Below are 25775 nucleotides of genomic sequence, written 5' to 3'. Positions count from 1 at the left end.
GATGTTTATGACCTGTTGGCCATTTTGTTTCATCACTCGTCTTTGGTCTGAGCGAGAAGAAACATCTACAGCCAGGGCGAACAGAGACAAATCATCAGCATTTGGCTCTTTTTTTCCCCCCTTCTTTCTATGCATTTATATATTTTTTTAATATACTAGTGTGAATGTGTGTGTTGGTGTAAATTCAACGGGACGCCACCATGGGGAACTTAACGTTCATACATAAACTGTGTATTTCTGTTTGTTGGGGTGAGTACCATTGTTTTTGGAAAGTTTTTAGGCTTTTCAATATGATTAATCTGCCGATTATATGATTCCAGTAGCCAGGAAGTTAAAACTGGTTAATTTCTAATTTTCTACTTCAAGTAAAATTATTTTGAATAAGATTTGTAACATTTTGAAGTGATGTATTTCAATCTTGGAATTGTATGTTTTTTTAATTTACCTTTTAACCTGAGTTCAGTATAGCTATTTATAATCTAAAATAATTGAGTACCAAAAACAAATAGATGTTTCCTGGTCATGTAAACATCCGTCCATGACTAAATCAGGCTTTTGTCTTTCTCAGGTCTTCTGCTGATGTGCACGGCTGCAGAGAGACAGTACTTCATCGGCCCACGCAACGCCAGCTGGGCTGACGCCAGGAACCACTGCCAGGTACGAGCGAACCTGAGATTACCTCCAGAAACTTTCTGAAGCGTCCAGCTGGAAGCAACAGATTAGCAGGGCAATTAAAAGGTTTTGTGTTTAATTCCACCACCATATGAATACAATAACTAATTTTTCTGGATGATAAATTGTCCCCCCAAAACGTTGTGAACAATGATGTTGCTTTGGGACTAATTTCAAGTAATACAACTACAAGTAAAGATGAGCTTAGTCATCTTTACAAAGATGATTAAGCTTTCATTTCCAGCAGACATTTAACTCTGGAACTGGAAGATGTTTTAAATATCAAAAAAAAACAACCTGAATTGAGTTCAGTTTTGAAATGCCTTGCTGCTGAAATGTGCTATACAAATAAAATTTGATTGATTGATTAAAAACAAAAATTATCCTTCAAAACAGGGAGCCCGTTGAGACCAATGCACCAGACTGAAACCTTTTTTCATTCAGTGTTTGGTAGAAAAAGAGAGGAAAAAAACTATCATGGAAATGACTGAGCTGATAGATCAATCATTCGATTAATTGATTTATTGCTTATAGTGACAGGCTTACTAATAGTTGTCCTGAGGTTGCTTTTTACTTTAATGTCAGAATTGGAAAGTAGATCTTTCCGATACATGCCTGTATTTCAGGAAACTGATGTTTTTCTTCAAGAAGTTGCCTTGTTTTAAAGTTATGTCATAGACAGATGTTTTGTTTTTTTTAAAAACAAACAAAAAAACATCTGTGTATTGCTTCTCTGTCTGCTTTTTAAAAAAAAAAAAAAACCCCAACAAGATATTAGGACTGCTTAAAAGACAAACCTTTACTTCCTCATGGCTCAGAGCTTCATCACACCTGACTTCATTACGAGTTTATGACTGAAACATTTTTATGAAAGAGGCTTTTAGGTCGTATATCCATTACGACCTAAATGCTGACAGAAGAAGCTTCTGGAAGCAAATGAGAAAATGTTACTGCTTTAGCGTATAAAACATCATCAGTTCAGGGCAACTAAGATTGAGAAGACGTTTAATTTTAAAACTTCATAAATTTGCTAAAATCCTGATTGGTTTGTTATTAACCGTTAGCGGTTAATAAATGTAGTCGTAACTGTCCTTTAAAAAACTTCCTTTTTATGTACTTTTTAAATTTTATTTTTATACTCCCTGCCTGTCACGCATTTTTTGAAAAATATTTGCACATAATTTGCATTTAAAAGGCGGCTGGAGCCCACATGTAACTTTTTTATCAGCTCAGACTCAATATAGCCAAACAGCACCTCCTCTATTTTCATTTTAAACAAGTTTAGTGCAAACATTTGAATTTATTAGGGTTTATTCATTGTTTGCGAGATGCTATGGTTTTTGTTGCCATCAACATTCTTTTGCCATATTTGCTGAAGTGTTTGTAGGACGCCAAGTCTCACTCTGACCACATTCTTGGGTTTTAATCTTTGTTTTTGTTGAAGCTTTAATGTCACTTTATTGAGAACACAGTTATGTCTTCCATGTCTGCTCAGGTCTGCTTTAAAGAGATGGTGACTCTCACGCCACAAAACGTCCACGTCATCGCCAAAATAATCAACTCCACCCACTGGATTGGCCTTCGCAAGTACATAAACTACAATGACACCTACAACGAAACCGATGACTACGACTACGACTCGGACTACGACTCCTACAACTCCACCAACTCCACCAACACCTCGTCTAAAAGCTTCGGGACGCCCTGGACACTGTGGGCCAACGGGGACCCACTCGTCTTCCAGAACTGGTACCCCGGCTTCCCATTGTTTAAATCCCCGCTGCCAAAAATAGACTGCTGCAGCTGCTCCTGCACCTGCCCGGCACCCCCCAGGACGACGACCCCCTCGCCCCCCAGTATGACGAGTCCGTCGATTACCGGGTCGACAACGGGCTTCCCAACAGGCTCCGTTGTCCCCGAGCACTCTACCAGAGACTCAACAGAACCAAACATCACAGTGACCAACGTCTATGAAAACATGACCGACTCTACCAGTTTTTATGACGTTGAAACCGAGACGGACATGCCGATGAACGCCACAGAAGGGGCCAACTTCACCCAAGGAGCCAACTTCACACAAGGGGCCAACTTCACAAGAAGAGCCAACATCACCCAGGCGTGGGAATCCACCACAGCTCACGCAGTTCACACCACAGATTCGCCGTGGACGACCACACCGCAGCTGCCGATAGTTTCAACATGCGAACGATCGCCCATGCTGCCTCCCATCATACCAGAGAATAACAAAAACTACATCGAGAACTCGTGTGTGGTCATACTGGCCTTTGGGCCTTGGATTGAGAGAGGGTGCTTTGAAAAGCTGCCTTTCATTTGCTATGAAGGTACAACAGCTTCTGCAGTTAGTGTGAAAACTGGAGGGCACAGCAATTACGAATGTTGGCACAATAAAGAAAAATCATGGCAATCTTCTGGTATTTTGCCAGAAGATTGACTCGTAACCGATGTAGCCGGTTATAAGCTAATCGGTTACATTATAAGATAACCGATATAGCCTGGAAACGATTAAGAGCTTTACAGACATTTTAGAAAGTGATTAGATTTTACCACTCTGGTCAGTCATTCAACCTTCAGTGAGCTGGAATTACAGCAATTCTGGACTTGTAGTGATTTATTTGAAGAATTCTTGACACAACAAGGGAAAGTTCATCAAATTATTTGATTTAAAATGATGAGTAACTGCTAATAGCTTAGCAGTATCTAAATTATTAGTTTACCGCCTAATCATTTCTCACCATAATTTTAACACGCTGAAATTTTGTGACTGTAAACATTTTTAAAAAGCACAAGAAGAAGAAATTGATAAAGCAAGTGAATAGATGCAAACTTGTTTTTAGTAGCAAACTGTGAGAAACGGTCCAAACAGATTGGATTGTTGTCCTGAAAACAAAATGTTTTCAGTGAGGTGACCAGTAAGCAAAGTGAGAACATGTCCATCTATCTGTAGCTCCTCTTTGAGAAAACTGGAAGGTGAAGAATATGTCTTCATTAGCGAAGCCACAACTTTGGGTTCAACGATTTCAAGATCTTGTTCGTTCATTCTAAACTCAAACAGTAAAATTAACTTCGACTTTGGAGCTGTGACTCCATGTTTTCCTGTCACCGTTCCACATGTTCTCCCTATTGGCCTAAATCTGCCAGCTTTTGTTCACCTTGTTTTTTGCCTTCAGACCGCTTCATGGGGGCCATCAACATCTCCAACATCACATCCTCGTCCGCAGCTCTGCAGTGGGATCAGGGGCCCGGTGACATCAGCCACTATCGCTTCGAGGCGTTTTCCCGTGACTATTCCTGGAACGTCACCAAGGACATGTATAATTTGAGCTACACACTCGTCAAACTCACCCCAGGAACCGGCTACATTATCAAAGTATTTGCAGTGAAGTGTGAAAGGGACCTCAATCCACTCAATGGCTCCTTCTACACCAGTAAGTGGTTGATTATCGTGATTATTGGAGAGAAGATCATGAGGGTTAATGAGTTCTTTCAATTTGAATATGTTCTTCTTGTCTTTAAGGAATTTTGTGAGCTCTGCTTTTGTTTCTGAATCATGACAGCAATATCCCCCCCCACCCCCCCAAAAAAAAAAGAACAAGATGGTGTAATTTTTCATTTTTAAAATCAAATCTACCAAACAAACTAAAAGACTTCTGGAACAATGTTTGGTTTTACTGTCTTTAGCCAAAAGCCATGGGAGAAAGTTTCTGGTGTCTTAGATTAAACACTGATCCTGATTTTAAAATAAACTAATAAATACAAGGAGGCTTAAGGAGAACTGTTTTGCTGTAATGCCCAGCACCTAAAAAACTAACAAAACGAGAAACAACACAACAGAAAAGTTACAGGGGCAGGCCTTAATTAAACGGCAACGAATAAAAATAAGTTTTGAGAAGCGATTTAAAATGATCCAGACTATCAAAGATGACACCACGATTCCTGGCGGAAGTCCGACAAAACTAAAGCTAAAGAACCAAGTATCTAGTCTGGATCTTGAGTACAAATTGTTTTAGATCAGATAACTTTAGTACAAGGCTAGGATAACCTGAGTAAACAGAAAAAAAAACAGATGGTGACGTCATTTAACAACAGAAAAAATCCGTCCAAACCATTTTTAGCCCAGGTGAAAAATTGCTCCCTAAACCTGAGAAGGTTTGTGTGGTGATTTTGAAATACGGATTTATTTAATTTACTGCTCACTGTGAGTTATTTACACAGCATTAGCTCGGCTCCAGAGTTTCATTTTTTGCAGAGAAATACCCAATTATTATTTTAATATTTTAAAGCCACCTTTTAGGCACATAATGTGCATTTGTCTCCACTTAATGAAGCAAAGCATGTCTGTTTTTGTTTTGCTGCCGCTGTTACATCTTGTGAACCCACTGAGGTACCTACTGTTACTGTTCTACAAAGCAAAGACGAGGCGGCTCAAAGTGTAGCTGATGTACCTGTAATGTGACTAAGACAAAAGACAACCTGAAAAAAAACTAACCCTGGGTTTGTTTCCTCCTTTCAGTACCTGGAGAGGTCCAGAACCTCACTGTGACCGATTTTACAGAAACCACCGTCAGTCTGAGCTGGAAGAAACCCGAAGGGAACTATGGCTTCTTCGAAGTTATCGCTGTTTCAACTTTGGGAACTGAAAAACACAACCGGAGCGTGAAGGGAGAAGACATGGTGTTTGGTGGCTTGACGCAGGGAAGCAAGTACAGTTTCATTTTCGCCACAGGAGTCGAAGGCAGGTCCATGTGGAGTAAGAACGTCAGCATCTCAAATTGCACCCGTGAGTTTACATCCGTGCTGTTCAGAGGGGGAAATGAGCAAGAACTTCCCAGCTCCCCGTTTCCTTCAGACGCTATCTGACATTCAAATCTGAAAAGGCAAATTACGTCCACATTTCATGCGGACCATGTCACCCGCCTGCTTCTATTTGGTTTCATCTTCGGCAAACACAAAGAGAAGCTTTGTCCGTTGTATAACAGCCCGCTGTCTCTCTTTCAGGGCCCGGCCAAGTGTCCAACCTGGTAGCTGTTGAAAACAAGGACACAAGCTTAAATCTCCAGTGGGATCCGCCACAGGGAAATTACATAGGCTTTAAAGTGATGGCCAGGGATGACTACAGGTTTGTCCCCTTTATGTTCCTATATTAAATTAGTCTCCGTTCACCAAACTCTACAAATTGCTGCTTTCATGTTTTTGTCCGTTGTGTTTTTCAACACAAAAGGAGCACAATGATTAACATCTGTTAACCAGTTGTTTCAGGACAGTCTTTGACTCTTAAGTGTGTTGCCTCGTAACAGGGACCTGAATGCTACGGTGACACACCCAACAAATCTTTTGGAGAAACCATATAAAGTGAGAGTGTCCGACCTCCAAAACGGCACTAAGCTTGGCCTTTTTGTGAAAGTCTTGGGCGTTTGTGGCCTGGAGGGAAATATTGTAAACATCACTGCATACACCGGTAACTCTTGATTCATTTATTTAGAGACTCTTTATGGCAAATTCTGTTGCATTAATCTGACTTTTTCACTTATAAACAGCTCCGGGCCCGGTCTCGAATTTGAAGTTGACAGCAACACACAAAACTGTTAACGCTAGATGGGACTTTACTCCAAATCCTGGAAGTAATGTAACCTTTAGAGCCAAGCTTTTCTTGAATGGCGAAGAGAAGGAATCAAAAAACACATCGGCTCAAAGTGTGGAATTTGATAACCTGAAAACTGCTACCAACTACACAGTGAACGTCTATACAGTTCTTAATAATCTGGAAAGCCCAGAAATGAATTCCTCCATTTACACCCGTGAGTTTGATTTTATTTGATCATTACTAAACACAGACTGCATGCTCAGAAAACGGCTCTACATTTTGTTATAACATGTTTTTAACGGGATCTAAGTGGCCTTTTCTTTCTGCCTTCAGTCCCGGTGCCTCCCACTGGAGCTAAAGTGCACAGCAGCACAAAAGATTCCCTCACCTTTGAGTGGACTCCCCCAGAAAACTCATCAGCAACAAACTACACCTGCACCCTCAACTCTTCATTGTGGGATAATGACCCCAACCCCCAAAACGTTGGAAACACCAACATGTGCACGTTCACTGGCTTGAAGTCAGGAAGCACATACTTCTTTAATGTGTCCACTGTGAGTGACAACAAGACAAGTGATCCAGCAAGCTGCAATGGGACAACAGGTGAGAATCTTCAAATATGCAGTGCCTTGCTGAACCACATGGACTCGCTCAGCTTTTGTCACGTTTTAACTTCAAGGTGTTTTCAGATTTTATATGATTGACAAACACAAAGAACAACATGACTGAAAGCCTGAAGAATGGTAAAGGAGGGTCATGTCTGGGTTTTCCTTTTGGACCTGTTACCGTGGGATGGACGGATTAGTTAAAGTCCCGACCCTCCAATGGCGTTAATCTACATGAGATGTATTGCCAAAAGTCTTCCCTCATTATTAATACTTAGGATTTATTATACTAGTCCTTCCTTTCCAGCTGTTACAAAACAAGCAATAAACATGACATTTTGTCAAATGCCATCATCAAAAACACATCAGATATGTTGATCAATGTTCCAGTTATTATTAATCCAAGGGGTTTTAGGCTTATTTTAAAGGAACTCAGTGTTTCGGCTGTTTTGCAGTTTTCCTGAAGTTTGTTCCAGGTTTGTGGTGCATAGAAGCTGAAGGCTGCTTCTCCATGTTTGGTTCTGGGGATGCAGAGCAAAGGAATCTGGAAGGTTGACACAACAACAGCAGATCTTTAATGTATTGTGGTGCTAAACCGTTCAGTAATTTATAAGCTACAAAGTATTTTATAGTCTATTCTCTGAGCTACAGGGAGCCAGTGTAGGGACATTAGAACTGGGGTGATGTGCTCTGTCTTCCTAGTTTTAGTCAGAACACGAGCAGCAGCGTTCTGCAGCTGATTGATTGATTTTTTGTGAAGACACTGTTGCAGTAATCAATGCATGGGTGAGTTTCTCCACATGCATCCATCCATCCATTTTCTAACACCCTTGTCCCTAGTGGGGTCGGGAGGGGTGCTGGTGCCTATCTTCAGTTTAGTTTCTTTTCAGTTTGAGAAACTTGTGGCACATCCACACATCTATCTAAGCACCTGTTCAGTGATCGGATGGGTTCAGAGTCACCTGGTGGCATCGTATTGTAGAGCTGTGTATCATCTGCATAGTTTTGATGGCTAATATAACCTAAGCTAGTGGGAGAATATAGATTTTGAATAGTAGAAGCACCCCACATGCGACTTCTGTCCTTTCTGATGAGAAGTTGCCTTCTGACACGCAGGAATCCCTGTTCTTTAGATAATATTCAAACCAGTTGAGTACTGCACTAGAGAGTCTGACCCAACTCTCCAGTCATTTCAATAATTTGCTATGATCAACATCAGATCTCCTTTCACTGCAGCCAAAGGGTTCAACTCCTGAAACCAGCTCTACACCATCCAACCCTCTGCACCAAAATTAAAACTGGAAACGGCAAACCCAGAGTTGTCCACTGGATGGTCAGAGAGATGCCAACCATCACTCTGGAGCACAGAGCTCTATTTCTCTACAGAGTCCTCTGGTTGTAGCCGTTATACTCTGGAAACCCACGCTGTTGCTAAGTTAATCTAAAAACCAACTAAATCGTCTTTAGCTGATGACTGTATGGAAAGCTGGGTGACCTCTGCTTGCTTTGTGCTTCAACTGACTGATTGTTTTTAATGGCTCTCATTCCCAATCTCTTCCACTTTGCCCTAAGGCCACCAACAAATTCACTAGTTGAATAGTTTCTCAGTCTACCTCTCTAGCTGCTGGGATTTATACGCCTGAGGTCACGGAAGTGGTTGAAACACATAAAATCAATTCTTAGGAGGAGGCATCCAGTACTTTTGGCAATAGTGTAGACTTTATGTTGTCCTTTTTCTTTTACTTAATCCACGTTCCTCATTTTATTAGCAGACTCTTTACAATATGGTGTAATGGTCAGGAACACTGCGTAAATAAAAACCATCCAGAGTCCAGAGGAAAACATCAGAAAGTCTGAGAAACTGTTGATCAGGTTTAAATCCTCTAATATCACTGGGATAAATGATGTGTTTGGCTGAGTGTTTATGACTGGTGGACTTGGCGGCCAAACACTGACAGCGTGCAAACTGCACACCAATGCAAATTGTTCACATGAATGAGAGTCTGTCTTTGTGTTCGGCTTCCTGCTTCTGCTTCTCACCGTCTCCATTTGTCCTGCAGTTGTAGATCCAGTGGAAATCGATCTGTCAATGCTCTGCACTTCTGAGGAGCCTCTGTACTGTCAGGAAGGCAAAACCAGGACGACTGTATTTGAGGCGGTAGGTCAGCCAACCTTTGGGCTGGTGAGCTGAAGTTTAGCTTTTACCCAGGTTTGTTGAATGTCTGGTAAATGTTAATCTTTGTTGTCTGTTGCAGCTACAAAACCATTTCAACAAAATGCTGGGGAGAAATGTTTATCATGACGTTGAGACCATTCCTCCATCAACTTAGTTGTAAAAATGTTATTTTTGAGACACTGTTTGATATATAGTGATGGTAAGAGAACATTTAATCAAGTGTTTTAACATTCTGAGGCATTAGAAAACAATATCTGGTTCACTTGCCAACAATTAAAATACCAACTCAGAAAACCTTACTCTCTATCACTACTATATAAAGTAAGACTCCATTACTCGTTCACAGTTTCTATTGCTGTTATGAGGCATTCAGGTCCATGTCGAGAGAAAACTGAATATGAAACACCAAACAGTTTATTACTACCTGTCAATTTAGGAAAGAGTTTTACAATCAAGCTGTGATCCTTTTCCTTTTTGGACATTTCATTCAGTTTGTTTATCTGTCACCAGTTCACAACAAATGTAATCTCATGGCATCTTACAAGAAAAGGGACCAAATTCCTGTGCAGTGCCTATAAAGTATTCACCCCTGTGCCTGATAAATGGTTTTCCTGGAATGGTACAGTGTTTCTCCGCTATTAGAACATTGGGCAGCGTGTACACAAGCTTGAATGACATCGATAAGCCGCCCCTCCCGGCTCTGATTGGATGCTGGTTCCCGTGAAGCTATCAGCTGAAAATCTGGTGGATTTCAGATCAGGTTTTTGGATTTTTCAAACTCTTTTCACTTTGTTGAATGAATATTCAGTTCATTCAAATTTTATAGATATTGTTGTCTCAGTTCATTAATTGTATTAAAAAACAAGATACACAAAAACTGAAACGTTTTTAAATTCCAAAGTCACACTTTTATCTGAAGATTAACTAATGCTTCTTTGAGTCACAATTGAATGTCATTACAGCTGTTCATTTTATATGTGTATCCACCAGATGGCGCTATTTAATATTCAATTTTAAAGAGGTATAATATTAGGTATTAGATAGATATATTTCTTTAAAAAAACAAACATAATATACATGTAATTCGTCTTCAGAGCATTTGTGGGTCTGAAAATTTTATTATTTTGACAATGCAGAGAAAAATTAATATTACTGTGAGCCAATGACCCATCTCAAGGCCTGATAAATATGTTGCAGATACTCTTATTAAATAAATAAAAATTGTTCTACATTTTTTACATTTTACTTGAATGTGAAATTCGTTTTAAAATGTCAGTATAACACTTTGGAGTTGCCTTTACATAGTTTAGATAACAAACAATGAGATCAGATATTTTAGTTAAATGCCTCCGGCTGAAACGACAGATCAACATGTTTTCAAACAATTTAAAAAGAAATAAAAATCTGAAAGGACATGAGATGCATTATCTTCAGCTCTTAGTGTTAATAAATAGAAATTGTGAAATGTTATCTTTCTTTATATTTTAATAGTTTACCTGACTCAAATGCTGGCACACGATCTCTCCACATTTTTATTTTTCGCACAAACTATTTCTTTGTATTCAGTCACAAGCCTGTTAATGTTATTATAGACAGAATTAAATTCTGACTTTTGCTGTCAATGTGACGTAAAAACAGTTAACGTGCATAACTCTCTGCATTTGCTGTATCTTAATAAATCGCAAGTAATGATGCTTATTTTTAGGTCTGTTTTCTGCTCAACTTAAAAGGTGAAAGTAACATTTGACGTGAGGAAAGAATGGCTGAGATTTGAAAGGAAAAATGCTGCTTTGCTGACATCGCTAACACGATTACACTGTAAAAAATGGAGTATATTTATATGGAAATCCAAAGTGATGCTACCGTTTGTTGCTTTTGTTGTCCTGAATCTGCCCAGTTTGACGTTACTGTTGTGATAATCCATTAAATTTCTTTTCTGCTGATTAATCTGAATATGTTGGATTTGTGTCTTCCTTTAGACCCGTTCGCTCTCTTCTGTTCTAAAACCAGTCCAGGTTTAGTTGGACTGACACTGAGTGTTGCTCCAGCAGCTGGTTGGCAGAACCAGTCAGAACCTGCTGCTCCTGTCGAGCCTGTAGGGGGCGCCTGTTCTCCCTCTCCTCCCCTGTAATCCAGCTCTGCTTTGATTTGTTAAACTGTCTCGTTTTTCTTACTTCTAGTGCGCTCTGCGACCTTATTATGTAAAACTCTGGACTGTGTGGCAGATCTTGCTGGGAAGAATAAAAGCAGCATCATTTTCACCTTCATAAATTTCAGATTAATGAGCGAGAGTGTTTTGTTTTGTTTCTATGTGAATACACGGAAGCCAAAAAATATCTTGACTGCCGTGGAAATGTGCAGCCATCTTGTTCAGAGAAGAGATGGGTACTGCATTCCAGAGATGAAGTGGGTTTGTGCACAAAGCTGTGAAACCACAATGAAACCACAGTAAAATACCCCATGAAGATGATGCTGCTGACGTTATTAACAGGATCCTTACCAACAGTGAAACAAGTTGTTTCTGCAAATATGTTAGTACGCTTGCAATAAGACAAAACACACTTGCAAGTAAGTTTTCAGAAAGCTATGGCATCTTATTTAATTTCAATAATTCCTAAATATTTATTAAAAAGTACAAGTTCCATTGCCGATTTTTTTTCACTTGTGTTACAAGCAGCAAGTGTTTGACAGTGGAACTGGTCATTTTTTAATCAGCATTCAAGAATTAATAACTTAAAGCAACCTCATAACTCCCTGAAAACTTTGTTGTACGTTAGTTTTGTCTTATTTCAAGTGTATGAAGATAATTGCACTAGAAACTAGACCATAAATACTAGACCACAGTTGGACTTCGTGTTCCCTTAAATCCGTTTGATCTCTTCTTTTCTAAAACCAGTCCAAGTTTAGTTTGGTCTAAACATTGAAAGTTGCTCCTGCAGCTGGTTGGTCAGTCAGAACCTCCTGCTGAGCCTCCTGGGGGCGTCTGCTGCTCAGCTTTTGGACATAATGACCATCATCACATTCAGAGGAGGTTTACAAGCCAGAAAACGTCCTTCTACTGTTAAGTAATGGGGTCAAAGTATCATGTTTGTGCAGCAGGAGGGACTGGTGCACTTCACAAAATAAATAGATCCCAAGAAAAGGTCTTTATGTGGGAACATTTGAACGACACCTCAAGAAATCAGGTAACAAGTTCAAGTTTGGACAAAAACCATAATTGTATCGGCAAATTAGTTACAAAGTGGCTTAAAGACGACAAAGATAATGCATTGGCTTTGACAAGGTACAGATAGAATATGGATGTATTCCATGCTATGACAAGCCAAGTAATGTCAACTCTTAAAGAAGTTTTTCTTCTTGTCTGAGTTCATGTTGTGGTGAGACTCTCCAGGTCTAATTTAGCAGACTTCACATACTGCATGTCACACCTACACAGCCTCCAGAGCCTCTCGCAGTGCTGGGTTTCTTTTCACACTTTGGTTGCTTCCTCTGTAAACTGCCTCGGATGTGAACTTGTTTATTTTATTTTTGTTCACTCATACCAAAGAAAAAAAAAAAAAAAACAACTCAAGAAAAACATGCTATCACGGGGCACGACGACACAAGTCAAACAATCGAGCTAAAGGGACAGATGGCTGCAAACGAGAGCGCAGACGGATCACTGAGAACTGCAGAGGATTTCAAAACTTCAGCATGCGGAGGTGAGCTGTGAAATGGATGGAAATGTGCTCTGCTGGAGGAAGACGGAGATTTAAAGACGAACTAGATAATTGCTGGTGTTCGTTGTTGCCGAGTTTCATGCATCCACATCTGGCCTAACTTATTTGAAAATAGCTGTAATCCTAATTTAAAACATCCAAATGTAGTTTTTATTGCTCTGGTGGGCTCATCTCCAGGTCTGCCAGATGTAAACATGTGGATGTGTAGGTAAATGAGATGAGTTTCACTTACGTGTTAAAGATCAAATTGTTTTCTGATGGCAGCTTTTCCAGTCTGTGCTGCGTTTGCCTGGCGTTCATGCTAATCTACGTAGCCTCTCTTGGTTCTGGTTGAAAAAACTTCACCATGTTCATTCTGTGGTTTGAACTTTAACACACAGCAGATGTTCAAGATTTTAAGTTGTAGCCCCCCAAAAAACAACGTCCTCTGTGCAAATACAGACGTGCTGATGTAAACTCAGCTTCTTTTTGTACTAATTGTCCATAACAAATTTGCCAGAGTAAGTTCTCTCAAAGCAAGTGTCTTCTTCTTACCCCCTGCTCATAGAAGTAAAATAAATAAATAAAAATGAGGAAAGCATCTGGAAAAGATAACAAGAGTTATTATGAAATACTTGCAGACTGGTTGTACAGAGACAGATAAATGTTCATCACACCAGGGATTGCCATCTGTGAGTCTATGAAGACTCATTTTTTGAATTTAGGTGAGCCAGATTACACCTAGTTGGTATCCTGAGATTTTAAGATTCTCTGTTAGGGAATAAGACGTTGCAAGTCCCAAAGGTCAGTCTCAGTAACAGAAAATGAGTCATGGAGGAAATAGACAGTAAGGTTTGAAGGGATTTTATAAGGCAAGAAACCATTTTTTTAAAAAAAGCACAAATTGTTTATTATCTCCGTATTTAATCTGACACAATAAGATACAACTAAACCTTGGAACCTGAACGTCTTCAACATCAGTTAAAAAAGACATGCGACAACACGACACAGAAAGCTTCCTCAGCATTCCCAGTTACCAAATAGCTTCAAAAATGTTGGATAAACTTACTTTTTTTTTCTACACTTGAAATGGACTTGTCTGCTTTTATGTGATCTGAGACTACAGTTTATTGTGATTTAGTTTAGTGAATTAAAATAATTTTACTGTTACAGATACAAAATCCTGGAAGAAATTGCATCTGACATATAGAGGGGCTGTTGCTATAGCAGCAATATCTCTGATCACCGCCATCATTTTGTCCTCCGTTTTATTTGGTAAGTAGAGTGAGTAATACGAATTCAGGTGTGTGTAAATGTTAAATTTAAACCAGTTTTATTCTTTAGAAAAGTGGTGGAAAACAAATAATAAATGAAGAAAAACGTGAAATGTCAAGTCGTTTAAAGTTGAATACTTTTTGGTATTTTGGATTTCTTATTTTCCTCCCATCAAAGCACTTAAGGTTTTTAGAAAAATGTGTTTGACTAAATAAAAACCTTTAATTTCTTCAAAATCATAGGAAAAAAAACAACAATAAAACAATTTAGGATGTCCAAAATACATACCTTGAGGAGCTCCATCTTTTACTGCGACTGCATTAAACAAGTAAACACAATATCAGTTTATGTTGTCTAAAGTTTTATAAACTCATCTGCCAGCCATCTGGGGAGCAGCACAAGAAGAAGATCCAGCCTTCCGAAATAAACAGACGGAAAACCTGCAGCAGTGCCAGGAAGAATGTCAGGACCTGAAAATGATGTTGCACTTGGCCACTCAGGGTGAGTTTATAATTTATTATCTGGCTCAAGTCTCAGAAAACAATAGCATTTTTAATCTGTATGCAACAGTAAATGCCGCATAATAGACATTGTCCTGACTTCAGCGGTTCTGTTTGTGTCTGCGCCGCCTGAAGACTCCAGATGCCGTTTGTGTCCTGAAGGCTGGCTGTGGTGGAGGCGGCACTGCTACTTTTTCTCAGTTGGACTCCAGGAAGACCGTCGGTGGAACGAGAGCGCCGAGTTCTGCCAGGAGCACAACAGCAGTCTGGTTGTGATCAAAGACGATGCAGAGATGGTAACTGACAGGAGAGAGACAAAAACAAAGATGGCTGCGTTCACACTGCAGTCTGAAGTGACACGATTCCGATGTTTTGTCAAATCGGATTTTTTTTTTTTTGCCGCGGTCGTTCACACTTCCAAATACTGTATATGCGACCTGTATGAGTTCCCCAGTGTGAACTGCAAACGACCTGAAAGTGTCCCGCATGCGCAGTAGAGGGCGCAATAACGTCACACATAGAGAGCGTCCTCAATGTTTTGCCAACCGCCATAAAAAGTAAGTGCTCTGTGTTTGCAGAAGTAAACGTGAATGCTGGAGCATAGCTTACAATCTTAAAGTTGTTGTCCGACCTGAGCAGCACTTTAACAACTTAATCCTCATTACAGTCAGCCATGGTTGTTGTTTTTCTCCCCCCTGTGTCAGGACGCAGAATAGTCACATTTGTCGAGTACAGTGAACGCAGCCAAAAACAATATGGCTGCGTTTATACTGCAGCCTGAAGTGACACAATTCCGATTTTTTATTTATTTTTGTCGTAATGCGACCTGTATCTGGTCTTTTCATGACAATCTGAACAACAAAGGTCGGATTTATATCCAATATTCAAATGTGACTTAAGGTCCAGGTCGCATTGATCCGACCTGGACGTCACTGACACTCGACAAACGTCACTATTCTCACTAAAAAACAACCATGGCGGACTATAATAAGGATTAAGTTATTACTGCGCCGGCTCCGGTCGGACAACAACCACGCATCCACGTTTACTTCCGCAAACCCTGAGCACTACTTCTTTTGTATGGCGGTTTGGCAAAACACTGAGCACGCTCTCTATGTGTGACGTTATTGCGCCCCCTACCGCGATGCAGGACACTTTCAGGTCTGCGGTTCACACTGGGGAACACTGTACAGGTCGCATTTGGAAATGTGAACGACTATGGCCAAAAAATCCGATTTGACAAAAAATCGGAATTGGGTCACTTCGGGCTGCAATGTGCAATGCCGCCTAAGTTACCTTTAAAAAGCAACGGTGTTTTTTCAGCGTTGAGGACAGTTCTCCCTGTGTTTCTCTCTGTAAACACCTCTGAGTCTTTGTACATTAATGTCAAATATACTGACTTTTTTTTTTTGTCTGACGAAAGAAATTTAAGAAGTCTACCTTTTGCCTGAAATATAGGATTTTCTCCAAGGAGTTATGTGCAATGCCACCAAATTTCCTTTCCTGTGGGTGGGACTGACGGACAGCCAGCAGGAGGGACGCTGGCTGTGGTTGAATGGGAAGGACGTCCAGGACCACTTACCGTAAGTCTGAACTTTCTGGCTGAAACAAAAAGATCACCTGGTCCATATTTATCTAAAAATATTTTAACAACAACAAAAAGTTCCCTTTACGGTTTGCTCAGTTCTTCAACTTTTACAGTACAAGGTATTTTAATCATAGATAACTGTGTTTACAGTAGAGATTAGTTTATATAAAAACTATGAGGGAATCGTCCTATGTACACAAAAAAGACAAAGAGGGAGAGTTGTTTTGTTTTTTTACTGAAAGGAGAAATGAAATTCACGTAAAACTAAAAACAATCATCGCATGATGTAGATGAAAAGCACCGACACAAGCGCAATAGTTTCGTTTCCTTGCTGTATTTTTATGACTTCAGAAGTGTTGCATTCAAAACAAGTCAATGCTGGAAATGCAACAGGAAAAATAATTGTCTTGCTGATTCTTTCACTCATTTATTCACGCTTCAAACTCTGGTGATGAACATTTTTACCTTAAAGTTTGCATGGATTAGAGACGTTGCTTTAATTTTCTAATAGAGAAAAGACTCAAAGGACGCCATGTTTGATAAATGCTAACATTACAGTGGCTCCATACAGAGCTCTCCACAGTTATTTATCACGTTTTGAACATGGATATGTATAGGGACAAACGATGGTAGGCTTTTTAAATATCTTAATTAGGAGTGTCAATAAATTTGGAGACTTTTTACTGAAAGATTATTTTGTGTCAGGAACAAAATAACCCTTTAAATTAGCGCTAAGAACATAAACAACTGCATTACATCAGCTACTGCAGATTTTATTTATTCGTTAAAAAAGAAGCCATTGATCTTTTCAGTTAATATAATATAATATAATATTATAATATAATATAATATAATATAATATAATATAATATAATATAATGTGTGTTGGTCTGCAGGCACCAAAACAAATAAACTCTGAACTTAGTCTCAAAGTAAAACACGAAGCACAGAATATCTTACATTGATGTTTATTTTATTACAAAATCATAACAAACATACAGTACGTACTGTATATATAAATATATATATAAAAACACACTATTATACAGACACAGAACGTTGTAAAATAAGATTCTGTTTCATTTTTCATCCGGCTAATATAAATAGTTCCATAACCACAATCTCAATAGAGATTTATAATCATTCTTAAGAGTGAATGATTTATTTTCATTATATAAACGTGTGTGTGTGTGTGTGTTTGTGTGTTGAAGGCTGACGGTGCAGTGGGACAGCGATGACAGGGACTGTGCAGACCTGAGGGGAGGCGGGACCCTGTTTGCTGCAGACTGTGAGGAGTTCGGACCCTGGGCCTGCAAGAGAGAGTCCTGACCGGCTCCACGCCCTTCTCATCTGCATTTCAGTAACAAACTGCAAGCTGAGGGAGATCTCGAGTTTTATATGTCCAGTGAAAGATCAAGCCAGCCCTACTGGAAGCTAAAGTGAAAGAAATACTTTATTGGTGGAGCTTAATTGTTTAATGTTCGCTGGAAAAATGCAGATTTTTTTGCAACAACAACAGATTATTTATGACAACAGCCTCTTCTAAAAGTGCAGTTTAAAATGCATGAATCAGAAAGCAAACCACGTGTTCAGCCTAATAAATGTTTCTTTTTATCGTTACACATTGTTTCTGTCATGCAATTTATAAGAATCTCAGTTTATAACATTGTTCTAAAGACTAACGCATTCATATACGGTGATTGCATACAAGCATAACCTTTCTAAACATTGTCATTAGAACTTTAATACAATTCAACCTTGATATTACTTTGACAGAGACATTGAGAGTAACATTGAGGTAGCATTTATAAAAAAGAAAATAATCAGACCACTTCTTAAAGAAATCTTCTTCTTCTGCTCCTGCAGATTTCATTTGAGGTCAGATCATCTTTGCTTCTCTGTTCAGAGAAATATTGATCAAGCTTGCAAACCCCAAATTAAGACGTCTTCCACTTTTGCTACAGAGTCCAAACGACGGACTTAAAGTTTTAAGTTTGTTTTATTTCTACATTTTCCCCCTGAATGTGCGACGGCTCATCAGCAGCCAGGAAGGTTTACTATATTTTCCTACATTTCCTCGCTGTGAGAACGTGGAATATTTCTATTCTATCAATCCATGCGGCTCTTGAAAACGTATCTATTTCAATAAATGAGATGGTTGGCAGCCCATCTGGATTTGAATCTCTTTCACTACAGACCAGAGAAACACGAAGCATCTGGTTCTTGATTTTTCGTTTTCTTTTCTAACTCCACCTTCGAGACCTGAACTCTGGAAGGACAGAGAAATTTTTTCCCTCCCAAAAGGGAGTAAAATCTCATTTTTCAGTTCTTACTGATCCAGTTTGGGAGTTCTTCCGTCTTCTGGGCAGAACCTTTATCTCACTGTGATAACTGGTGTGTGGTCGGTCAAAGTCTTGAAACGATCGTTGTTTCTATTTCAAAGGTTTCTGCGGGAGGAACTTTGACCTTGAGTTGTTTCAGAAGTATGAAATGTTCTGACCAGGAGGAACTTGTTGTACTTCTTGCCACCCTGCAGGTAAAGGAACTAGTTTCTCTCCTCTCGTGCGTACAGGCCTTTACTTTTAGAGGGAAAACGACTGTTTTGTGATTTCTTTTTAAAATAGACTTAGCCTACGCATGATGTTGTGAGAATAAATCTTTAACCTACAGCGGTGTAGCCTGGATCTAAAATTTGAGCAAAGTAAAAATAAAAATTATTTTGTCAAAAATATTTTCTATAATAGTTTAGGAGTTGTTTTTTCTTACGTTTATTAGGTTTCATAAACTGTTTTGTTTAATGGTATTTCTTCATTTCTACGTTAAACAGACCAAACATTTGCCTGGAGGTACTGAAGGTCCTTGTGTTAACTGCATAGACGGACTCGAATCTCTCCTGTACAAACAGCGTGATCTCATGCTGCGTTCGAGTGAAGTCGGACGTAAGAAACATATGACAGATCAGTACTTTCGACTGGGTTTGTTTTTTTTTTTTTAAAGCTGGGTGCCGTCTTCCAACAACACCTTTCTAATCATCTTGGGACTCTTCACAAACTCCTTCTTCTTAGGTTCTCCGGTGCCTCCAGAGATTTTATGCGGCTTGATGACAGTCATGAGCGTGCGGCCATCCATGGGTGCGAACAGAGGGTACAGCTTGCCCCCGAAGCTCCCTGTGAAGGTGTAGATGTGGGATTTGGTCTCGGCGTTGTAGAAGGAGATCTGGCCTTCATCGTAGTCTAAGTAAACCCCGAGGCGCCGCGGGATGAGGGCGGCGGGCAGCGGCGTCTCCGGCTTGCTGCAGGCGTAGAAGTTGTGGGTGCTTCTCCACAGGACATAGTAGCCCTTCTTGGGGGTCATGGGGAAGTTGCCCTTCCGCTCGGAGTTGGCGGTGGTCAGGCCGACCCGCCAGTAGCCGTTGTTGGCGATGTCCACCTCCCAGTAGTGGCGGCCGCTGTTGTAGCCCTCCCAGCCCAGCACGCAGGGCAGGCTGTCGAATCGCTGGGAGCTCTCTGGGGGCTCCGACTCCGACAGGCCCTCCTGCACCCTGCGCTGGTCATCTGAAAGCTGCAGCCAGGGGTGGTTGGTCATGGGGTCGAGAATCACGTCGGCTGTCGGGGAAAAATGAAAAGGATTAAGTATCCAGGACCGCAATCTTGACTAAATTTGCTTTTATATTAGATGATGGAGAGAAGCAAAAACGAAGTTACCTGCTGCGCTGCAGATCCAGCTCCAGACTGAAAACAGACATGAGGACACAATATTACAAACTGCTCACAAATTAGACATATAAATTAGCAATATATTAATAGTATTTTTCAATTTGAATAAAAAACCCCATATCAGCACACCTGAGTTTGGGATGTATCTGGGTAGTCCTGCTTTCCAGGTCCTTTGCTTCGCCAGCAACCAGATCTGGGAAACCATTGCCTGGAAAAGAGAAAGATAAGAAAATATATTTTTAAATGTTTTCAAAGAAAAACATGTGAAGTACTCAACATAAGAGGCAACAAACACCATCTATTTCTACAGATTTTACCCGAATACAGCAAATTTCAGCAATTTCTTTTGCTGAAATCAAAGCTAGATAATCAGCTGAATGCTTATAATTTGTTATCAGAGACTGTTGTAGGTTATCAACGCAGCAGCGGATCAGGGTCAGTAAAAACCATTTATGGCTGTTCCACACGCACACCGAGAACAGGGTTCACTCAGGCATCATGTTGCGTAAAACTGTTTTACAGCCAAATGGCACCATGCTCACTTCACATGGGCACTTATATGAGGTGGTTGGATTTTTTTTTTTTTATTTATGGCTATTCTACAACATCCAGTGGAATAGTTTATATAAATGAATAGGAATGTTGCATAGAGTGAGGTTTCTCACCGTGTTGTCTTCCTTGAGCAGAGACCAGGTGATGAACTCCAGCAGAGGCAGCAGCTTGTAAAGTCGTTTCTTCTTGATGCCCAGCAGGCGCAGCACTTTGCCCAACTCCTCGCTCGGCACGCCGCAGCTCTGCAAGCGCAAATGGATCATTTCAGCTTGGGTTTCATTAATGACAAAAACTACAATTTTCTACGTTTTCTACTTTGTGAATGTTACATGTCGTAACGTCTCACCTCGGTCGCTTTCTGCAGCTCCTTTGCCCACTCTATGATCCGCGTTTGTCCCTCCTCTTTGGGCTCTTCTTTAGGTCCTTTCTTTTGACTGACAGATTTCCGTGGGGTCTCCTTTAGAAGCTGCAGATGCAAGAGTAGTTAAAAAAACAAAAAACATGTGCATGTGATAGTTTGATGTTGTTTAGCTGCTTTTACCACCCTCAGTCTAGGAATTTGGGGTGTGAGAGCTCACCTTGTCAACATGGCGGAGCTCATCGGCCCACTCCAGGATCAGCTTTCTGCTCTCCTCCAGGCTGCGTTCGGTGCGCCGGTCGGATCTCTGGGCCTCCGCCTTGCTGGTTCCCTCCCCTGGATCGGTGCCACCATGCTAAATCACAACACAGACAGAAACTGTTTTTAAAACGGATTCGTAAATCAGAAGATTATCAGAACTTGTCACTGTTCATGTGATTCAAGTGGTAATAAATGCAGTGAATTGACTTTTTTTTAGACAGCAGTCTGAAAGGTCACACACTCAGGCTGTAAATGCATTCATAAGCATAAATCTGACCTATCAGCAGCTGCCCCCCACCTGTCCTGATCATGCTTTAAGAATAAACACACGTTTCAACATTTATCCAGATCAATGCACCCTGACATATGAAGGACATGCTAATGATCAAATTGCCCGCAGATAAAATACCGTACAGCAGAAAATACACATGACTGTGTGTGTCTACGTGTGTTTGGCTCATACTCTGATTTTGTTACATAATTATCATTCAAAAGTATTATCCTAATCTGCTTTAAAGTTGACGAAAAACCTTTTCCAATCAGAAATTTTCTGTTTTGTTTGTTGTGTTTAGAAGCATTCTGGGTACTTTCCTCTGAATAAACGCAACAAAAGGACACGTTGATGTCTCTGCGGTTCTACCTTGCACACTTGGTCCACTTGCTCCTTCCAGTGATTAATAAACTGGACACACTCCTCCAGGCTGCGCAGGTCCTTCAAGCTGCCCTGGCGAACGTGTTGCTGCAAGACAAGACACAAACTGAGTTTTAAAAGAAGGAAATACAGCAGAGGGCAAAATGTTTCAGCAGATTTATCATGTTTCATCAACTATTTCTTCTTCTAGCCACTGGCTGATTTTTTTTTTCTAACTTATTGAACTTGGGGTCACTCTGTGACCTCTGATGTTTCCCGTCAGAATCCAGTTTCTCGTCTGTTTCTGTTCTATTTCTGGCTTCTGAAACACACTGACCGCCCCCATTAGTTTAGACAACTAAACCAAACTAAGCAAACACATTATCTGACCCGCTACACTCTACAAGTAGAACCTTTGATATAGCAACTGCGTATTTAAATACTATTTTATCGATCAAGTTTCATTTGTGTTCTGCCAAATTGGGTCAATCCAAATAAGGTGAAAATGTGTTTAATATTATTTAATGTCAAGAAGCATCTAAATGCAGAGACGTCTATTTGTTAATGCACTTTATCAATACATTTCGGCCTGATCTTGATACCACCAGACATGAAAATGAGTTTGATACCTTACGTCATAGCGTAGAACTAAAAACTACATGTTACATGATTATCACAACAAATCTCTGTCACTCAAATCACACGCACTTCTCATCAATAACCGATCAATAAACACTGATTAGAGGAATTGTACTATCAGATATTACCACTTTGCTACTTTGCCGAGTTTATAAACCTGACTTGCATTGTGCTGTAGGATGTTGCTCTTGGATGCCCCCTTGTGGTTCGGAGGCCCGAACACAAATAGCTACACTGTTATAAACATCCACCCGTTTTCTAACACCCTTGTCCCCAGTGGGTTGGGAGCTGCTGTAAACAAAGCTAAACATTTCAAGCAAACGCTTGGAATCATTAGAAGAAGAGCAGGAGGAAAATAAACTTACCTGCGAGCTCTTGTTGTGGTTAGCGTGGACGGTGGGGGCAGAACTGTGGGGCTGGACGCTCTCCTCCGGCAACTTCCAGCGAACTGCCCCGATGGAGCTGCTCTGGGTGGCGGTGCCACTCTCATCGTCCAGCAGCAGGCTGACGCCTACAGGGGAAATGATCCTCGGTGTTAACAAAATCCGTTTTCAACAACTAAACACAGAAACATGGGGGGAAAGTCTGACTATTATCAACTTTAAAAAAAATAAATAAATCTAAAATTCTTGGTATCTGTGAGCCTTCAATTTTCCACGTAATGTCACCAGGAAAATGTAGGGGTTTTTTTTTGGTTTTTTTTTTTTTAGAAAGAAAAATGTCAGAGATTAATTCTGATAGTTTAAGGATAGTAATAAAAGCAACGTACGTTTGCTGCGCTTTAGGATCGTTTTTAACTTCGCGCCTTCTTCCTGATTCATGGCTGTGGAGAAAGAAACACATGAAAACTTGAAAAAAAAAGACAAAAAACAAACAAAAAAAAACTGAATTTCTTTTTTTAAATTAGAAAATTCTATATAAAAAAAGAGAAGAATAATTAAATAAAAGGAAAAAGCTGAAAAAATACTAGTAAATATGAATCTTATTTATTTATTGTAGTTCATATTACTTTAGATTTTCTTTTCCATCAACGTGAAAGTAAAAATAATAAAATAATAATAATAATAATAATAATAATAATAGTCATTCATAAATAATTAGAATAGTTGAAATACACATTTTTAACCCAAACTGTAACACCTGAGTTGTACCACAGATAAACAGAGGATCGATGTATTTGTAGTTGATTACCTGTTGTGTTGTCGGAGCGTTGCTGCAGCTCTGATGGTCGAGAGAAGTGGACAGGTAACGCTGCTCGTCCAAGCTTTTTATTGAACACTGGAAGAAGGAAGTTTCCTCCACCGCCCAGCCTCACAGCAGACTCATTCTGGGAACATCAGGAGGAGTGATGTTTTACAGCTGCCATAAAGCCAGCAATCAGTCAGAGTGACGCAAATGGCCGAGGTTTCAGGCTGAAGTTACTGTAAACTGTAAACCCAGCAGCAAGAGGAATGAGAGCAGGGGTCAACCCGGCTCTGTGAGGGCTTAAATTAATCATCATAATGGCACTAAATGTCATGTGATGAACAGATGATTCCTAAAATATATAGCCTGCCTGAAACAGGCTTGCACCAGGATGGAAATTATTTGCCCTTTCTGCCATTAAAAGACCTGAATGTCAGTATAAACAGAAACAGAAGGCCTGATTCGGCCTCAGGAGCAAACTGCAGGACAAAGAGCAAAAAAAACCTATAAAATCTCACCTCACATTATGCAAGCAAACATTTACATTGACAGGCATTTCCTTAAATATCTGTGTCCCTTATGGCTTGGTGAATTACACCTACTTTTCTAGATTTCATATTAGATCAGAGCAAATGGCAATGCTTCTACTTACAAGAAATATCAAAGAGGGAATTTAAAACATTTATAGGCATGGTAAGATTCTTATAAATAAGTTTAAACAATATGTTAATAACTTGCATAACAAATCCGTAAATTACTAAAAATGTACTCTTTAAGATGCAGAAAATTCCTTCACATGCTGTTTATGCTCTCTCAAAAAAGGTTGGATGCAATTTAAAGGCTTAAACATACTTTCTGTTTATTTTCATCTAAGATGCAGATTAGTGTTAGAATTAATTGTTGAGTATAAATATAAATACTTTGTGAACAAAAAGCCAGATTGCACACAATAGCAAATGAAGCAACACTTCTCCTCGACTTGTTTAGCTGATTAGCTTCATTAGTTTTACTTTCAGGCCACAAACACATCAGTTAGTATTATTTATTGCATAAAACGCAGCCGGATATTAAATACACGTGTGTACGGCAGCTGCTGCTCCTTCCCCCGCAAACAGTTCACTGTTTTAGATTTTAAGGAACTTACAGTGAATAAAAATGACAAATAAGAGAGAAGACGGTTTTGCAATTGGTGGAAATATCATCAACAGGGACAAAGAATCAGGTCGGACCTGAAGGGATGGATAATCTGTGGCAAGAACTGAAACTGATGTTCTCCTTCCAATCTGACTCAACTTAATCTTTTTTGCAAAAAACAAACAAACAAAAAAACAGGCAAAGAAATCAGCCTTCTTCAGAATCTATGCTACTTTGTGTTGGTCTGTTTGACAAAAATCTGTAAAATAAATTGAAATCATAGAGATAAAAAAGTTGCTTTTGCAAGGAACAATGAATACAAGCCAGTTCTTTAAAAACAAGATGGAGGAGATATTGCAAACAGTAGTGGAAGCTGGTTCTATTCATTCACTTCTAAACACTTTGAACACTAAATGTTATATTAATATACTAATAAACTTGAGTCAAGCAGTCGTAACAAAGAGAATTGTACTTTATTGAATTAATAATTGAGTTATTAAGAGAATATAAATCAGACTCATTGTTATTTTTTATGTTTCTCAGTGGATTTCCGTCTAGTCGCAGTTCAGGATTTGCATATTTTCTTATTGGAGCACATCTAAAATATGTTTTACTCTTTTTCTTGTTTTAATTTTTATGGCACTGAAACCGACCTGATCTCAGAAACCAGATTTATAATCTGACATAAACAAACAAAAAAAAAAACAACAACCATGTCTGAGAATGATCAAAACTGTTCATTAAAGGAAAAAAAATATATATACTGTGAGCCTCTTTTTGCCAAGCTCTACGGATAACGGAGGCGTTAAAAGACTTAAAAGCTGCTTTTCAGAGGAAGTTCTTTGGAAAACCAGCAGATTTTAAAAGTGATGCTAGCACAGGTTGAGTCACCATCATTTTTTCCCCTTGCTTTCCTTTTCTCTGGCCTGACCTGAAACCTATAACGACGACTTACGCAACGTTAGCTGGGCCGTCGCCTTTACAGCTCACCAAACCATTTGAGGAGTAATTGGGCTCCTCCTGCTGATAAGAGGGATGGCGTGACAGCGGGATGCTTCCCCACCGCCCCGCCTGTTGTCTGGCGGATCAGATAAGATGCAGTCGTGGCAGCTGAATAAAGGTTACAAAGATTTCTGCCACGGCCGAGAAAAATCCCACCTTTTATCAGCGTCAGCTTGAAACG

At 39.7% G+C, this 25775-nt stretch overlaps 3 protein-coding genes across 4 annotated transcripts; 2 read left to right on the top strand and 1 right to left on the bottom strand.

Annotated features, from left to right (window-relative positions):
* The first annotated feature begins 53 nt into the window (after positions 1 to 53).
* Positions 54 to 11008, top strand: LOC114158052 (fibronectin). Its single transcript, XM_028039368.1, has 11 exons — positions 54 to 249; positions 569 to 657; positions 2168 to 3014; positions 3861 to 4118; positions 5204 to 5470; positions 5689 to 5809; positions 5988 to 6148; positions 6228 to 6488; positions 6608 to 6877; positions 8940 to 9037; positions 9135 to 11008. The coding sequence occupies exons 1-11, from the start codon at positions 201 to 203 to the stop codon at positions 9207 to 9209; spliced, it is 2496 nt and encodes an 831-aa protein (XP_027895169.1). The 5' UTR covers positions 54 to 200; the 3' UTR covers positions 9210 to 11008.
* A 1364-nt stretch (positions 11009 to 12372) lies between these two features.
* Positions 12373 to 17736, top strand: LOC114158045 (CD209 antigen-like protein C). 2 transcript variants are annotated; one of them, XM_028039359.1, is made up of 6 exons: positions 12373 to 12756; positions 13927 to 14028; positions 14410 to 14529; positions 14664 to 14824; positions 15987 to 16111; positions 17328 to 17736. In XM_028039359.1, exons 1-6 carry the CDS (start codon positions 12687 to 12689, stop codon positions 17443 to 17445), a joined length of 696 nt encoding a protein of 231 aa, XP_027895160.1. In that variant the 5' UTR covers positions 12373 to 12686; the 3' UTR covers positions 17446 to 17736. The 2 variants fall into 2 exon arrangements, with proteins under 2 accessions (XP_027895160.1, XP_027895161.1); XM_028039360.1 differs by lacking the exon at positions 13927 to 14028 and having other exon boundaries at positions 12378 to 12756.
* Positions 17737 to 17994: 258 nt separating this feature from the next.
* On the bottom strand, positions 17995 to 23599 carry LOC114158044 (nuclear factor 7, ovary). Its single transcript, XM_028039357.1, has 10 exons — positions 23465 to 23599; positions 23043 to 23096; positions 22639 to 22784; positions 21644 to 21742; positions 20963 to 21097; positions 20731 to 20850; positions 20498 to 20626; positions 19962 to 20040; positions 19821 to 19847; positions 17995 to 19721 (listed from the first exon to the last, which is right to left on the bottom strand). Exons 2-10 carry the CDS (start codon positions 23092 to 23094, stop codon positions 19108 to 19110), a joined length of 1401 nt encoding a protein of 466 aa, XP_027895158.1. The 5' UTR covers positions 23095 to 23096; positions 23465 to 23599; the 3' UTR covers positions 17995 to 19107.
* Between the last annotated feature and the right edge of the window lie 2176 nt (positions 23600 to 25775).

This window comes from Xiphophorus couchianus, chromosome 14 (assembly GCF_001444195.1).
Source record: "Xiphophorus couchianus chromosome 14, X_couchianus-1.0, whole genome shotgun sequence".
NCBI classification, from domain to species: Eukaryota; Metazoa; Chordata; class Actinopteri; order Cyprinodontiformes; family Poeciliidae; genus Xiphophorus; species Xiphophorus couchianus.
Note: the sequence above shows the minus strand (reverse complement) of the source record. Positions and strands in the feature narration are given on the sequence as shown.

Coding starts and splice junctions, on each gene's coding strand:
- LOC114158044 (XM_028039357.1), bottom strand. CDS start 23,094: ATGAATCAGGAAGAAGGCGCGAAGTTAAAAACGATCCTAAAGCGCAGC. Junction 20,041..20,497: donor TGCTCAAGGAAGACAACACG/GTGAGAAACCTC, acceptor TCTCTTTTCCAG/GCAATGGTTTCCCAGATCTG. Junction 19,848..19,961: donor CAGATACATCCCAAACTCAG/GTGTGCTGATAT, acceptor GTCTGTTTTCAG/TCTGGAGCTGGATCTGCAGC.
- LOC114158052 (XM_028039368.1), top strand. CDS start 201: ATGGGGAACTTAACGTTCATACATAAACTGTGTATTTCTGTTTGTTGG. Junction 250..568: donor GTGTATTTCTGTTTGTTGGG/GTGAGTACCATT, acceptor TGTCTTTCTCAG/GTCTTCTGCTGATGTGCACG. Junction 5,471..5,688: donor CAGCATCTCAAATTGCACCC/GTGAGTTTACAT, acceptor TCTCTCTTTCAG/GGCCCGGCCAAGTGTCCAAC.
- LOC114158045 (XM_028039359.1), top strand. CDS start 12,687: ATGGCTGCAAACGAGAGCGCAGACGGATCACTGAGAACTGCAGAGGAT. Junction 14,825..15,986: donor TCAAAGACGATGCAGAGATG/GTAACTGACAGG, acceptor CCTGAAATATAG/GATTTTCTCCAAGGAGTTAT. Junction 16,112..17,327: donor GACGTCCAGGACCACTTACC/GTAAGTCTGAAC, acceptor TGTGTGTTGAAG/GCTGACGGTGCAGTGGGACA.